General features: G+C 34.0%; 1 protein-coding gene across 1 annotated transcript; it reads left to right on the top strand.

Annotated features, from left to right (window-relative positions):
- The first annotated feature begins 9,259 nt into the window (after positions 1–9,259).
- LOC123557677 (putative universal stress protein SAUSA300_1656) lies at positions 9,260–16,448 on the top strand. Its single transcript, XM_045349295.2, has 4 exons — positions 9,260–9,418; positions 13,882–13,959; positions 15,165–15,274; positions 15,648–16,448. The coding sequence occupies exons 1-4, from the start codon at positions 9,331–9,333 to the stop codon at positions 15,867–15,869; spliced, it is 498 nt and encodes a 165-aa protein (XP_045205230.2). The 5' UTR covers positions 9,260–9,330; the 3' UTR covers positions 15,870–16,448.
- Positions 16,449–17,744: the final 1,296 nt, after the last annotated feature.

The raw sequence follows: 17,744 nt of genomic DNA, 5'->3' as shown, positions 1-17,744 counted from the left end.
GCCGTAAAACCCAAATAAATAAAGAAATAAATAGTGTGAATGTTTGTTTGTACTTTCCTGCATATTTGTGACATTCATCCTAGTATTTGCAGTGTTATTGCTGCTTTTTCACTGAAACCAGTTCTTAATTGTTTTAAAATGCTGGTTTTATGTCATATTATGTAAGTTTTAGTGATATATTTTACCGTTGAAGACACATTTGTATAAATAACATTTTGCGTGTATTGTTTTTCTTTTGGGCGTTCTGTTAAATATTGCGCATATCATCACAAGCCACTAGAGCTAAAAAGAGAAATACATCTTAATGACTTGTTCTCATTAACAGCTTAATGGATATTCATCAAACATTGATTGGAGCATCATTTAAGGGTCCTCTTCCAATCTTCTTCAAATATGGGGAGGGGGCTAGAGCAAAATAGAACAATTCTGCTAAACCGTTAGATGCAGATAAAAAAGACCATCCGGAACACCCTCAGTCTTCTCTAGTTTAGTGATTGTTTTCTACGGTAATAAATGTTGATAATTTGTAACCAGTCAGGCTAACCAAACTAATAATTAGGTGATTTCTCATATTGCAATAAATGTACTTCAGACACAACACTTGGCGGCGTCTTTGACGCTTGCATCAATGAATTTCCTTGTCATGATTTTGAATGCAACGTAAAGGAAATTCATGTTCGTTTACACTTTTTTTTATTTAACTCCGTTTCAAGGTCCAGTCCTATGAAGTTGTGGTTAGTGATAACAGCAGTTTTGTATAATCGGTATATACTGGTATTCAATTAAAAAAAGATAACGTTATCTGTCAGCAGAAGAGCGTGTATTAAAGATTTATTTCCCTTTCACCGTTAATGCGTGTTAAACCATTTGCTGAGAAAACATTCTAGACAAGAAATATCTTTAAAAATGATAGTCGGCGAATTGTAATAAGGAAAGAAGTTTATGAATTTTTCATCTAACATTTATCTTTCATCTAACATTTTTTCAAATTGCAAAACTAAACACAGCGCTTTAACAATTTAAATGGTTCTCTTTTAATTTTTCGCAAAGGTTTCGTAGGGTTGCAATTTTGTTTCGTTTATCCTTAGACGAATAATTACAGCAGTAGTCTGATGAAGATTCATGAAGGCGTTCATGAAAAGAGGTCATTAAACGTGTTTATATTTTTAGCTAAATTGGTCCCTATTCCCATTTGTAACAAAATAGCAGGAGACCTTACGATATTGTTACACATCGAGTTTGATAAAAATCCATTACATTCTAGTGGTTAATGCAAAGAAAGGCATATCTACTTTTAGCTATAGTGGTCCCTAATAGGGCCCGACTTCCTATATAAATAAATTTGGAAGAGGACCTTATAATGATGCTCCAGACCAAGTATGACAAAGATCCACCAAGATGTTCATGAGACGCTGTATAAATAAAATCTGGAAAGAAGATCCCTCGGAAGCACCGAAAACAAGGCAAACAGTGAAAATTGCAGACTCGGTTTGATTGAGTCTGTTCATGCGCAGTAATGGAAAATGCAACACTGCTCACGCCCCCCTAGAACCGGCTTAAGCGGTATTTAATCTTCAAATCTAAATTAATTGAAATCAATGATCCCGAAGAACCAGAAAATATTACAACACTGAGATGAAGTCAAAGGTATTTCTAGTTTTAGCTCTAGCAGCCCCTAAAAGGGGTCAAATGTCCCAGCTGAACAAAGTTGGCTGCGGGCCTAATAAAGATGCTACAAATCAAGTTTGATTAGAATACATGAGAAAAAATCAATTAAAGGATTTTTTTATTTATTATTTTTATTTATTTCTAAAAAAAGGCCAACTGATCCCGCTTTAACAAATGCATATTCGCTATTCATGAATCTTTGGACAATGCCGTCACACCTATAAAAAAGTGAAGGTCAAGCAAAACATACAATTGTAATTATTTCAATATTTCTGTTTCATAAGCAAAGTTTGACCGTAGTCATATCACATAGACAAACTGTATACAGCGTACCTTCATTTCAGTGTAATGAGATTCAGTCATTATATAGCATATATATAATAAAACAGATTTCAATTGAGTTCAATATTTGCATACCATACTAAAGAAAAATATTCATATACGAGTATAATAAATCAGTTAAATAATTTATAACAAATATATCAAAGAAAACAAGTACTCATTTTAATATGCAATCTGAATAAGTCACAAAAGCAAGAAACCTTTTCATATACAGATGACAATTGTAACAAGGAAAATCTTTTAAAAAGCACTTCTCTACATAAAAGACTCTTATCACACCCTTATTCATGTGATACGCAGACCGTATTCAGCTCTTTCTTTAATTTGATATATGTTGGTATTTGAACAGGTTTTTATCATTTTTATTAAACTTACATATCATTTTGAGATATATCAATATTCTTGGGGGAATGCTAAATATACTGAGCCAAAGTTAGCTTTAAAACTGTGAACAGCGTCGTTTAGGATAAACGCTTTGTCTACATTTCACTCAGCGTAGCACAATCAACAGAGTGAAAGAAATTGACACTCTCGTCCAATCAGGCAGAGTGTTGCCAAGTCAAGTCAAGTCAAGTCAAAAACCTTTTATTTCACTCATTTCATGAATACATGAATAAATGAGGTAAGATATTTTAACAATATATTGAAGGCTCATAAGAAAATAATAGTACAATTCAATTCTAACAAAATATGATGTTTTCACAATAACGCCTTTCATATCTAGATGTCATATGTCAGTATTACAATATAATAACTAAATATATAAATAAATAAATGATGCCCCCATTCATAAATCTTCCATTTTGATAAATTATCTATAACGCGTTATCAAGCAGTTTGATTTGCAAACTGAAGTCACGTGGCATAGGTAACGAAAACGAATTTAGACGGCGTCGCCGAAAAATTCTATTCAACAACAACAACAACAACATTTTATTCAGCATTAAACACCTGAAAGGTATATATAGCCAATAATTTACAAACATATACAATTGTGAACTTGAAATGATGCATTAACACCATAAAATATAAAAGAAAGTTGTCAGAGAAGTATAAATCATACTATCCATCCTTTAAATTCTTGAATTATTTGCGAAGTATATAAATTTTGCTAAATTATTTACAGTACTTTTATTATGTTCGGACATAAGGTTTTCAAATTTAAACATATTTGGCCAATGACAGTAGTATCTTTTAAAATATTTCTGTCTTAAATTTCTAAACTTGGGACAAACTAACAAAAAATGATATTCATCTTCTAATACGTTCATGTTACAATTGTTACATAATCTGTTTATTCTATCTATGTTATTATATCTTCCAGTTTCGATGTTTAGACTGTGCGAAGAAGTTCTGAACCTACTCAATGCAATTCTGAAACGACTGTCTGATATAAAATTCAAGTAGTTTTCAAAAATAAAATCGTGTTTAAAACACGCATACGATATAAGCCGTCTAGAATTGTTGATACTTGCATACCACCTCTGCATATAGATTTCAAGAATACGTTGTTTAATAACCTGAAAACTGACATTCATTTGCTTCTGGCTTAACCATACATTTGACATTCCTATTTCATCAAGCAATTGTTTTATGTCATATGCCCAATTTGAACCATTATAATTATTTTGATTATCCGCATCAGTATTTAACATGCTGTACACATTAAAAACTGTACTATTTTCTGGTAAGTTTAAGATTTTAAGCCAAAATTTTATCATAATTATTTGCCTTTGTACATACATCGGGTATCTACCAAGCTTCCCGTATAAACAATCCCGGTTAGTCGATAATTTAACCCCGAGAACTTTTCTACAGAATTTGGTATGAATAAGTTCAATATCTTTACCTTCATGATAACCCCAAACCTCGGCACTATAGTTCATAATAGAACTGACTAGACTATCAAAAAGTTTACATTTTTAGGATGCTGGTAGTTCCACTTGATTACATACGATAAAAAGATTATGTAATGAGAAAGATGCGTGTTTTGCCAAGCGTTTCTGTGTACGATTCCAGTTATTATTTTTAAAGAAATATACTCCAAGATACTTAAATGATGTAACAATATCGAGCTTAACGTTATTTAAGTAAAAATCATACGTTGTCCCCCTATTTCCCGATTCAAATATCATGACTTTAGTTTTATTTGCATTTATTTTCAAGGACCATCGATTACAATAAGTTTCTAAGTCATTTAACATAAGCTGTAGTGATTCTGGATCTGTCGCAAACAGTGCAGTATCGTCTGCAAACATAATAAGGAAAAACTGGATTTCATTGACACTAATTATCCCATCTAAATTTGAATTTATGTTTTCTTTCATATCATTTACGAAAAATAAAAATAGCAGAGTCGAACTAGGATCTCCTTGTTTCAATCCGATCCCCGATTCGAAAAACTCAGACGTTGTCTTGTGTCTAACACAAAATTTTACGGTTTCATACATAGCTCGAAGAGTTCTAACAAATCTAGAACTGATGCTTTGATGCAGAAGCTTACTTAAAAGAAGCGTCCTATCTATTTTATCAAAACATTTTTCAAAATCAATGAAGATGCAGTAAAGTTTTTTGCGATCACTTAATACTTTTGAAATTAGCGAATGTAATATGAAAATACAATCCACCGTTGACTTGCCTTTCTGAAACCAAAATTGGTTCGGATTGATTTTGTCGTATTTGACAGACCATTTCGTAAGGCGGTTTAGCAAAATTTGAGAATAAATTTTTCCTAAGATATTAATAACGGTTATTCCTCTGTAGTTTTTTTGGTCATCAGCATTTCCACTTTTAAAAACGGGAACAATTATGCCTTCACCCCAAGATTTTGGATATTCAGCATTCATAAACATCTTGTTAAACAACTTAAGCAGAAAATGGCTTATCAGATCAAAAGAACACTTAAATAATTCCGCAATTAACTGATCGAGCCCAGGGCTTTTTCCATTGTTTTGGGAAAAGACAGCGTGCTTTAATTCTAACGGAGAAATTTCTACGTCTAATTCTTCATCATATTGGTCGTGTATATCTAAATTTTGTAAATTGGCATTTAGACCCCCGAACAAAGTCTGAAAGTGATTGCTAAGATCGTCTAAATTTAAATTATCTGACTGTATATTCTGCTTTTTGTATTGTTTCTTTATATGTTTCCAGAATTGTTTAGGTTTGGATTTAGCGATATTCATATATAGGGGGCAAGTAATTACAATAATTGAAGTAAATGACCACCACTTCAAAATCTCTACATTCAAAGAAATATTTAATTGAAAAATGCATGAGGCATCTTCAAGAGGGTTGCTTTCCTATAATTAATCTAAAAGCCTGGAAAAGAAGGGACTCTCTATTCAATTTTTTTTCTCATATCAAGGTGTATTTTTACATATTTAAATATGAATTCAAATGTATTGCTTAACGTTTCAATTGACGTTAAGAGTATAATATTTGCTTTGAAATGCTCTGGACAAGATGGGCATAAATTAGGTAAGATTAGTTATTTAGTTTACCTTTGATAGTGTAGATGAAATACAATAGAATTAGCGTATAGTAAAATCAATTTTGACACATTATCTTATATGAAATTGATTAATACCGTAAAGTGCACGTTCTTTTTTCTATTACAGGAAATACAAAAATTCAAATTGCAGCAGATGGGTCTGATTTCGCTGTGTATAACAAAGTTATTCTGGAAGTACCAAAAAACTTAGTTAATGTGTACATTCGTAAAGACACAAATTATCTTCAAGTTCAGCCCGAAAAGACATTGGACATGTCAGCAGCAGTTTCCTTGACGTTAGAGGTATATGTCATTCATATAAAATGATGTAAATAGGTTTTGTGAGACAGTTTTATAGATAATACAATTTTATATACACACTCCATTAATTAATTTCTCAATGAATATTATTCACATACAGTTTAAAGCAATTTGGCATTATAGGTTTGTTTCTTTTTCTTTTTTACTTTTCAGAAGACGTTTATTTTTCATTATTATTTTACAGGTACTTGGATTCTTAAAATCAATTATATCAGAGAAGGATGTGAACTTCCAAATTTTAGATGTCTACATTCATAATGAACCCCTAAAAGGACTGTTTGGATATACCAAATTTGCAAAAGGATTTGTGCATTCGATTCATATCAGTTGTTATAATGTTGGAGCTATGCAGTTTGTTTCTACACTCGCATATGAATTTGCTCATTGTCTATTACCATATAGTAATAAACATGACACCGCCTGGCTTCAAACTAATGCCTTTTTAAAGTGTCATTATGCGCATCTTACTGCATATAGTGTATTTTTGGTAAATGTTTCGTAAAAGCAGTTTTCAGTTGCTGTACATATAAATGTGTTAAATTAACAATAATGCCGCATAAGTATTTGAAGTTGATACTTTAGAAATACAGAAATCGGGCTAATAATATAACAGTTCTTTCCTTCAATCTTCTACACAGTGATCTCCCTTACCTATATGTAGTGATTTCTGAAGTTGAAGGGAAGCAACTCCTGCATGCAGTTTGATTTTTCATAAAAAGATTGCCCCAGTCAAAATAAGAAAAAGTCATATTTTGGAAGTTATTATTTTGTACTGGTAACAGGAAGAGTTTGGTATATTGGGTTAAAAGCTATAATTTCCTCAACTCTTTTTACACACACATCTATTTCAGCTGGATTTTTACTTGAAAAATGCGTATAATTCCACTTTAATGGGAATGTCTCTTCAAAATTCTGTTTTGAAGATATGGACAAGTATGTATTCTGTTCTGTGGAACGAGGAATAAATCTTGTGAAAAAAAAGTGAATGAACAAACTATTAAGTGTGGAGCGTACTTTCAGTATTATTTTCTTGGAAATGGCTTTGTGAAGTGCAGAAGAATATTATTTATACATTTTTGCGCTATAGAAATGTATTTGTATTTGTATTAACTAAGTGACTGTGGTTTATTTCACATCAGTCTATAAAAATAAGTTTAACACGATCGAAATTGCATAGTGTACAATAATTTCATGTTGTAAAAATACAATGTAGATCGAACACTTACCTTATTCGTGACACAAAGCATTGATAATAAAGTGTACGTAGAAATAAAGATTTTTTTAGGACTAAGCGCCTCTTGTATATACTGAGAACTGACTTGATAAGTCCAGTACTCCCAGGGTTATTAGGTGTAATGGATTTACAAGTATATCGCATGCCTTTGTTGTCTCTATTTAGGGGTCTGATGGGATCTTTTAATTGCAAGTAGAGAGGTCACTTTTGTGTGTGTGATAAACATGTAGTCCAATAATAGGTTTTTAATGATCTCGTATAATTACCTACTGGCAGTTGAAGTGGGAACCACGGACATATCAATAATAGGCGCAGCATGAACTTGTCTAAGCTTGTTTGTAGAAATATTCTCATTAATGAACTTATTTTTTCATGTACTTGTATACATTTCCGAGAGCGCGATACATCATTCCTTTGCTATAAAACACAGAGGCGTTCAATTTAGTAGCATCCAGATGCTTTTCCAAAGCATGATTGGAAAGTGAAAATGTTGTTTTCATGTTGAGGTTGTGAAAGAAATAACTAATTTTGATCATTTCTGCAAACTTTTTATTTCACAGACGTGCATGTTGAAGCATGAACATGCCTATGCTTGTAAAGTAATTCAAGGGTCATTACTAGGGTTGAACATCTGACCCTCAATGAGTCCGCCTCCGGAATTGTCTAAAAATAGGATCCAATATGGCCGCCGCGCGCTTGTTTTTCAAGGTTATAACACACTAAAACGTTGTTGTTCTTTATTCTATATAAAACTGACCTATTTCCAATGACCGCAGCACACATCAGGACCCATTTTAAATTTCTGTAACTTACATTTTCTTGAAGAATATTGTCAGTGCTAACTAAAAATCAAAAGAAAAGTGGGGGTCATGTTTGATGCAAGAAAAATAATTTCAGTCAAACACACAAACTGCAAAATCAGCTAAAAAATGAGACCCCAAATTATACTGGTGGTGTATGATCTAAGTTTCCATGAAAAATTTTGTCATGTTGTTATTTCATTATGAAAATGCTACCTACATGTCAAGCATAGATCTGTCATGTGATTTTAGCAAAAAAAAAAATGCAAAGAAAATAAGGAAAATAGCTCTACAGAGCAAAAAAACTAAGGACTATTTGTGTCCGCCATTATGCGACTATCATTTTTTTTCGCGCCATTTTTCTATTTAGTGTCTGTATGCCTCAAGATGACCGTTACGCGCTTGTTCTTCAAGATGGCCGACGCACGTGCTGTGCATGTGATTTTCACGCATGCGCATACCTGATGCCAAAGAGCTGCCTTATACTACTCATGACGTTATTGAGCCGTGCCATAAGAAAACCAACATAGTGCGTGTGCTACCAGCATGGATCCAGACCAGCCTGCGCATCGGCCAGGATCCATGCTGTTCGCTAACGGTTTCTCTCATTACAATAGGCTTTGAAAGCGAACAGCATGGATCCTGACCAGACTGCACGGATGCGCTGGCTGGTCTGGATCCATGCTGGTCGCAAACGCACTATGTTGGTTTTCTCATGACGCAGCTCATATAACTTGCCGGTTATTAGTTTGGGCTATATGGCGGTCTATATTCAACACAGATTTGCAGGGCTTATAAACAAAAAGTGAATAAATAAATCTGTGATGATTAATTTCTGATGTCATGTATAATGAAACAATTATTGAACGACTTACTGGTGAGTAGACAAAACTTTTGACTCACGATCTTTCGGACCTCGACAACAATTTTGATTTATTTGATTTTATATAAGAATAGATCTATATGTTATAATATAATTACATCGTATGCCATAGGAAGAGATTTGGGTCGTCTATGTCAGAGAGCTACACTCCAGCGGTGCTAAGTTCGAGCCCTATATATTTAATATCACTTGGAAGTTTATTAATTCCATGTACATGTATATAGCTTGAACAGAAAGAGAAAGGTTTGCAGTTTTCTTTTCGCGTTATGCAAAAAGAGAGCGTCGCCCCCGCCCCCTCCCCCCTAAACCTTTCCCCCACCCCACCCATAACCTTAAATATTTTTTTTCGCAGCATGTAGAATAAAACGAGAATAAAAAAACGAAGAAGAACGGAAATGCCACCATACATTAAAGTATTTACTATTAATCACCTTTCTATTATATAAGAGATGAGTAAATTCCTTCACCAAACGTATACACACATGTAGCAAGTTACATTCCTACAGACGAGTTTACTGTCGTGCAAAAATGCACCTGAAATACAGTAATATGTTTACGTGAAGAAACCTCGGCTCGTGCAGGTATAATAATGATGGATGATAAACAGGATGAAAAATCTCGGAGAACTGTGCTTATTGCTATGGATGGAAGTAAACATGCACTGTTTGCATTCGAATGTAAGCGAGTTTTCAATTTTAGACATTATTTTTATAGTTCTGTATGTAGATTACAGAACTATCATTACAGAACAAACACCACCACTAGATAGCTAAAATATATTTGTTGTACAGGGTTGCTGCATTTGTTAAGACTTTTGTCTAACGGCTGTTTCACATATACACCGAACTAAAACGGATTTCGAACCAATGTCATTTTTCCCGTCGGCAAGAGCTTTCATATATACGCCGAAATTTGTTCTGCGAAAAATGTGTAATTCGACCAACTTATGCAAAAACATGACCCTACTTTTCGGACAGAATACGGAAACCAGCATGGATCATGTTTTCGGTTCGATTTCATTTTACGTTTCGGTTTAGTTTCGGCGAATATATCACGGTGGCGATACCCTGGGTATGCAGGGGTGCAAAATGGCGGCGGAATCTCTCGATTCAGATAACATTTTTCATTATTACTGTCTTAATACTTAACCAATTTTAAAGAAATAAAGACGAGTGCCCGCTCATAAGAATACTACACCCTTGGCTATAAAGCTTTGGCTCCTGAGTTTCGTAGTTTTTGTGAAAAGTGCAACGGCGCATTCTGAAGGAAAAAATGCAACTGCTATGTAGGGGGGCATTTTATGAAAATGACTAAACCAGCTATCCCCGTATGTTTCGAAAAAACGGCTTGTAGGGCGGAACCGGGCTTGACATGTTCCAAAGCTGTTGTAGAACTTTAGCAAGTGAAATCGCCAGTTTTCGGCAATTCCGGGCGATTGAAAAGAAATGCTATGTGGGGGAGGTGTTTTCATTATGTTATGTGGGGGTGCTTTTGACATGTGGGGGTGACTTAACTGGCTGTTAGAGACACGCAATAATATGGACAAATAAAGCCGGCGAAAAATACTTTTAAATGTTAAAGGCATATTATATGTCAATATATATTGTGATGATGTCCGTCCGTTCGTCATTGCATATTTCTTCTCATACATAGTTGGCACTAGAAACTTGAAACTTGATCACGATACTGCTATGGCCTTCGGAGAGTGCATTTTCAATACGACACCTAGATATAAAGCTATAGGTGTCATAAGGGGCCTGGATCTATTATATTAAATTTGGCCATAACTTGTTCTAAATTAGTACTTGACCGATTTGGCTAAAAATCAAATAACAACCTTGTTGACAAGACGTTCAATTATATTCTTTAATATTTGACCTTTACCTTTATTTGACTTTTCACCTTTACTTTTAAAAGTCGGAACATAGTCATTTTGATGTCCATCTGATATTTGACATCTACTGATTAAACGCTAAAAACTGTTAATTTGCTGTAATGTTTTTTATTACTTCACACATTTGACTCATATTCACAAATACCAATTCTTGTGACTAAAAAAATTACTAAAAACATATTATATCTCCGTTGCCGCTGTTGGATTTTTTGCGAATTTTGCGACCGGGGTTTATATCAGTTGATCTGCTGCATTTCCACAACCAGGAACAGCGATGGTAACGTTCATAAAAAACTCTTTTAAAGAAATTGGAAAAAAATATTAAAGGTGGCATTAGAAGTTGTATTGTACTGAAATAAAGTCATGACAGTTGAAACTTAAAATATTCTATGGTTCTAAGTGGTAAAGCAGTTGTCTAAATAACGATTTTAAACATTTTCGATATCACTATCTTCCTCCTTATTTTAAAAAGAAACTGCACGTGAAACATAATATTATTGAATAGAACCTTTCAATTCTTTTTTTTTTTTCAATTGCAAGAACCGTGTTGGCCCGTATAAATTTACTGCTGGTACATAGGGGAAATAATTGGCCGTTCGAACAATATTTTGATGGGTCAAATTCTTTCACATACAAAGGCTAAATTTCTGTCTGGAACAATGTACAACAATTCGGTTTGGAATATCATGCTACGATTTTAACTTTCACTATATATTTCTGTTTACATTATAATTAATAAGTATAAAAACACGTTCTTCTTCTTCATTTAAAGTTAAAAAGTTAATCAGAAAATTAGATAAGGAAAGATTGCTGCCACGGCACTCGTAGCACCGAAAACAAAATAAAATATTTGGTAGGTGGGGCATGGAGTATGCTAACTGGCTATAAGTATATGAGAAAACTAAGAAAAACAAGATGTGTTTTTGAAGCACAATGCCCCCGTTAAAATATGAAGCCGAAAAAAAGAGCTACGTGCTTGACGTGTAAATATGTCAAAACGAAGACCAAGGTCAAATGTTTATTTACCAATGTAATGGGCATGTACAATGAATGGGATGTGTGAATATGGAAGGATTTCATAAAGAAATGAAAAAGTAATGGTAAAACATAAGAAATTTGCTTAGTGTTTGGCCTCGAAAAAGTTATCTTGAATGCCGAGTTCATATTTTTCAGCGAGGAGAAGCATGTGTGAGTTTCAAATGTATATATAAAGAAATTAATCATTTATTAGCATTAATTTGATAAATAGGAAAATTGCCAAGTGTCTTACCGTGAAAAAGTTATCTTGAAGGTCATTGTAACATGTCTATATATCAATGTAAAAGTAATATGACAAAGAGTAAAGTATGTGAGTTTCATTGATATCAGTTAAGAAATGAATTATTTATGTGATATGTTTACGTGTTGTGTGTGTGTGTGTGTGTGTGTGTGCGTGTGTGTGTGAGAGATATTGCCCCCGATTTAACGGATACGGGGATAAAAACACAGGGAATATTTTCAAAATACAAGTACGAATCTGAGCAAACGGAGTTGACAATCTGTTCCAGAGATATGTACCCAAATGTCTCCGTAGAAGGCATTTATATGTTTACTTCACATCCACCTTCAAAATGAAAAATTCTTGAAAAGGTTTTTTCCACTGAGATAATTTCTATCCATATTATATTTACTTTATATATCAAATGATCATATCACTGCGTGCCTCTAGCAGCCTAGCAGCCAGTTAAGTCACCCCCACATGTCAAAAGCACCCCCCCCCCACATAACATAATGAAAACACCTCCCCCACATAGCATTTCCTTTCAATCGCCCGGAATTGCCGAAAACTGGCGATTTCACTTGCTAAAGTTCTACAACAGCTTTGGAACATGTCAAGCCCGGTTCCGCCCTACAAGCCGTTTTTCGAAACACACGGGGATAGCTGGTTTAGTCGTTTTCATAAAAACGCTCCCCTACATAGCAGTTTATTTTTTCCGTCAGAATGCGCCGTTGCACTTTTCACAAAAACTACGAAACTCAGGAGCCTAAGCTTTATATCCGAGGGCGTAGTATTCTTATGAGCAGGCACTTGTCTTTACTTCGTTAAATTGGTTAAGTATTAAGACAGTAATGATGAAATATGTTACCTGAATCGAGAGATTCCGCCGCCATTTTGCTCCCCTGCATACCCAGGGTATCGCCACCGTGTAATATGTGAAATGGCCAATTGATCAAAATCAGGTCTAGGAAAGTGGAGTATTTACAGATTATCTGTAAATTTACAGATAATCTATAAATTTACAGATTTTTCAATCTGTAAATTTACAGATTGTGTGTATGAAAACTGATAAAATTACATTTATCCTCAAAACCGCAGCATGGAATTAATTGGTTTATTTAAAGCATGCATAAATTAAGGTCATTTGTGGGTTTCAGACATTTTTGTTGACTTTCAGTTTTTGGCATTTTTGGAAAAATCAAAGTAAACAGAAATTACTGAAAGTTACAATTGACCTTTATTTATACATATCATACGTAAATCAATTAATTTCAAGCTGCAATTTTGTGTCTAACTATAATTTCATCAGTTTTCAAACACTTGATCTGTAAATTTACAGATTGAAAAATCTGTAAATTTATAGATTATCTGTAAATTTACAGATAATCTGTAAATACTCCACTTTCCTAGACCTGATAATTAATGCATTACTTTTTTCGGTTCGGTTTCGGTTCGTGGCCGTAACAGGAACAATGTATCTGCATTTGAAGAAAGGTGTCCGTTTTTGGAGGTGTATCATTTAGAGAAGTTACACTGTTTTATAAGTCGAGTCTATTATCATAAATTACGGCTGCTAATGCCTAGTTCTGACATGAGTGAAGATTTAAGACAATTCATGTAATGATGCAGTACGTATCAAATGTAACTTAAGGGACGGGTATACAGTCCGACCTGCAATAACAGCCGCCTGTATATAGGGTGACCCTGTAAAGAACGGTCATCTTTATGTATGTACACGTATTCGATTTATTCATCGTTATATCTTTCGTACCGTTGTGTATACGAGCTGACAGTTCGTTACTTGGGCTAGCATTTTTATGAGTGAGTGATATATTGTAAATATTTTCTTCTAATTCGAAAACAATGTCTCTGCATGGGAACATATATATATGAAAGAACAACATTTTACGTGTCTTATTCTTACACAAAACTTGACAAAGCACAAAACAGAATTTACAGTATAAAATGTTCCTTTTTCTTTCTGTTAGGGTACGCTGAAAATGTTTACAAGGAGACTGACGATGTGATTATGGCCTACTGTGCGGAATATAACATTAACATTCCAAGTAAGTCCCTAAATATGTATGTTTCTTAAGGCAGTTGACCTGTAATGATACTCGGCAACTTCCGTGTGATTACGTACTCTCGTTAAGCAATTCGGCATTCTTCGGGGGAAAGCGCACATGGCTCTCCGTAAAACATCTTTGGAAATACGGAGAAATACTTAACTTGCCGATTGTCATTACGGGCCCGTTACCATAGTTTTAACTGAAGCCTGCAGCTGCCACATGGCATTGTCAGAGACAATATATGCTTGGAAATAATTTTAAAGTAAACGTTATGATTTTGTAACTTTTTCAGATTCTTTATGTGTTGTCACTGACAATGGTTATGTAATAAAAATATTGCTGAATTTATGTTTCAGCAACATTACTTATTACCTGACCATTATCAGTGACGACACATGATCTAAAGAATCTAAATGTAAACACAGGTGCTAGACACATAATCAGATGTTTTACTTAATCAGGCCTATATATGTATATATCTTATATACATATATAGACCTGATTAAGTAAAATATATGATTATGTGTCTAGCACCTGTGAAAGTAAACGTCAGGACTGTATTTAAAGGGCCAAAATGGCTTAGACTATAATATGACTGCCACACTTTCTATTGTTTTGAAAGAAACATATACTAATTTCTTTTTATTTCAAGTCCTGCCTTCGGTAAGTGTTATCTCACAGATTTGACTATTGGATTAACATTGTAGAAATTATTATTTAATTTAGCCTTTTTTATTACCTCCCTTTATGTCTCTGACAGTATTTAAATTTTTGCGCAACATTGAAAGCAGTGCTTTCTAACCATGTATTTATACATATTCTCTATCTGCATTATCTGGTTTTTGCTTTAAAAAACAACACCCCCCACACTCAAAAAAAAAAAACCAACAAAAAAACAACAACAAAAAACAATTACATGTAAAAGCATTATGGTACTTTAAGCCAGATTTCTGTTGTTCTTGAAATAAAATGAAACGTCGCTTCCAAACTCGCCATTGTCAGTGACAATACATACTCTGAATAAGCTGAAATAACCGTCAGGACTATATTCAACCATATTTTCATACTAAATTCAGAAAAATCTCTTACACCATTGGCCGTGACAATACATGTTTTAAATAGAATGAAAGCATATTTAAGCAACATTGCGAACATTGCCAATCTAAATAAACTGTCAGTAAATGGTATCGCATATTTTATAGCGACAGTACTCCTAGCCAGTCCCGCTACTGTTGAGGCCATGGTAGAACAGCACGAGGAATCTGTGAAGCAAGTGTTCAAGAAACTAGATCATGTTGCCAAGAAATACAACGTAAGGCCTTCCGCCTCTTGTTTTTATAAGGAGACTCGAGTGTAACGTGCAGGGCCAAAGTTCACCTTCGTTGTACGTCTGAACTTTATACCTGTAAAACAAAATCTGTTACTCAGCATCTTTTATTGTATAATGCATCAATACTCATGAGCATCTGTAGACAATTTTGTATCTGTTGGGTGTAACAAAGTCTAAAGTGAGGTTTCCTTATTGAGAATTTGTGATTATACTGCTCCGCAGAAAGAAGTACTCGGTGACTATTTTTATAATTGCGAAATTAATTTTCCAAGCATTTTTTTTTTATTTTCTCATGTATGATTTGAATGAATGCAGCATAACTACATCATTTCAGAACTGACATTTTCTTTTTCAGATAAAACATACACTCGAACGTGTTGAAAGACCACATAGACCAGGGGAGGCAATCGTAAAAGCTTCACATCAACAGAACGTTGATTTGATCATTACCGGAACTAGAGGTCTCGGCACAATACGGCGTACCATCATGGGTAGCGTCAGTGATTACATCATTCATCATGCGCACGTGCCAGTTATCGTCTGCAAGCATGCAGACGAACACCACAAATTAAAGTGACATTGACCGACAATAGCTGCTTTGCTGGACTAGCTCAAACACAACAGCATCAGTTTTGTTTGAAAAAAAAAATCATAAAAACATGACAGTTTGCTCAAACTCGAACAGCTCCTTATCAACGCCAATGACCCTTTTTATTATGCGAAAAGTAGAGAGTGAACATTTAAGAGATACAATGGGTTGAGATTTTAGTAATTTTACAGTCCGCTTTTTCATATCTCCATACTTTGATATAACTTATGGGTAAAACAAATAATTTCATTCAATTCAAATATCTGAGTCTAAGATATGAAATAAATCTCACTATCATGTCAATATTTCAAGAACGGTTTCCAACCTGTTGTTTTCTAGAAGATTTGTGTCGAGCACAGTGCAATACAAAACAGGAGGGCCAATGTGACCAAATGTCATCAATATTATTGCTCTCCGCAACAATGTGAAGGTCACTAAGAAAGAATTTAAGTACTCCACGCTCAAACACAATCTTCAAGGTGATGTCAATCAAAATTCACTCAATGTAACTTTATTTTATACTACTGTTCTAAATGTGTTACCTCAAATTAAAATATAGATCTATTACATTTTGTTTGAACACTTAGAATAGTATTTTTTTTTATCTGTGAGGAATGGATTGCATGTGACATGATGATTTAGTCTTCTATGGTAAATACGTGTGCAAAATTATTTGAATATCCATCCCTGCATAAAAACTTCTAGATGGACAAAAAATATGAAGATCCAGTCACAAATATGATGACTATAATGTTATATTTTTCTATGATTTGACCATGTGATATAGTATTAATATCCATACGACCCAGTACCTACATGTACAAAGTTAATCAGGTATAACTTATGGCATATAGAATGTTGATAATGTTTTCCTATTATTTGACATAGTGACCTAGTTTTCAAGCCCAGATGTTCAGTTTTGAATTTGACCCATATATTGTATCTAAAAATAATTTGACCAAATGGAAGATTTCTACAATGTAAACAATTTTAATGATTTGATCTAGTGACCTACTGTTTATAACAGATGACCCAGTTTCGAAAAACACCCAGATTTCGGAAAGGCAAACATTCAGACCAGGTTTCATGCAGATCGATCAGAATATGTGGTGTTTGGAGTGTCCAGAAAAAATTCAATGATTTAACCTAGTGACCTAGTTTTTGATCCGAGATTACATTCTTTCAGATTTGGTCAGATTTCATAAATATAAATTTTCTGACTGTCACGTAAATCGGGTAAAAAATGGGACCTCTAGTCCCTAGTATCAACAAGGTTTTTGTATGGCTTGACCTTGCGATTCACTTTATGATTCCAGATAAACCTTTTTCAAACGTGACCAAGATTTCCTAAAGACAAACTATATGTTCATCAGGTATAAATGTGGCATACAGAATGTTAACAACTATACTATTTGACCTAGCAACCTAGTTCTTTTACCGCAAATGACGTGATAGCAACTTGGCCTAGATTTACTAAAAAAAAAAAAAAAAAAAAAAAAAAAAAAAAAAAAAAAAAAAAAAAAATAGCTTACGGAAGGTCGGTGGTTCTACCCGGGTACCCGCTCGTGATGAAATAATGCACGGAGGGGCACCTGGGGTCTTCCTCCACCATCAAAGCTGGAAAGTCGCCGTATGACCTATCATGTGTCGGTGCGACGTTAAATCCAACAAAAACAAAAACAAAACTAAAAAAAATACCACAATTTCACGTCGATTTGGTGAAAGAAGTGGACTTTAATAGTGTTAACAATGTTTTTTTTCTATGACTGAACCCAGTGGCCTATGTTTTGACCACATACAATCCAGCATCTAATTCATATGAAATTTTATTGAGGCTCATATTCTGACCAAGTTTCATTAAGA

Source organism: Mercenaria mercenaria, chromosome 5 (genome assembly GCF_021730395.1).
Source record: "Mercenaria mercenaria strain notata chromosome 5, MADL_Memer_1, whole genome shotgun sequence".
Lineage (NCBI taxonomy): Eukaryota > Metazoa > Mollusca > Bivalvia > Venerida > Veneridae > Mercenaria > Mercenaria mercenaria.
Note: the sequence above shows the minus strand (reverse complement) of the source record. Positions and strands in the feature narration are given on the sequence as shown.

Excerpts from the sequence above, each read along its gene's own strand:
- LOC123557677 (XM_045349295.2), top strand. The coding sequence starts at position 9,331 with ATGATGGATGATAAACAGGATGAAAAATCTCGGAGAACTGTGCTTATT. Across the intron at positions 13,960-15,164 it reads ATATAACATTAACATTCCAA|CGACAGTACTCCTAGCCAGT; the intron begins GTAAGTCCCTAA and ends CATATTTTATAG. Across the intron at positions 15,275-15,647 it reads ATGTTGCCAAGAAATACAAC|ATAAAACATACACTCGAACG; the intron begins GTAAGGCCTTCC and ends TTTCTTTTTCAG.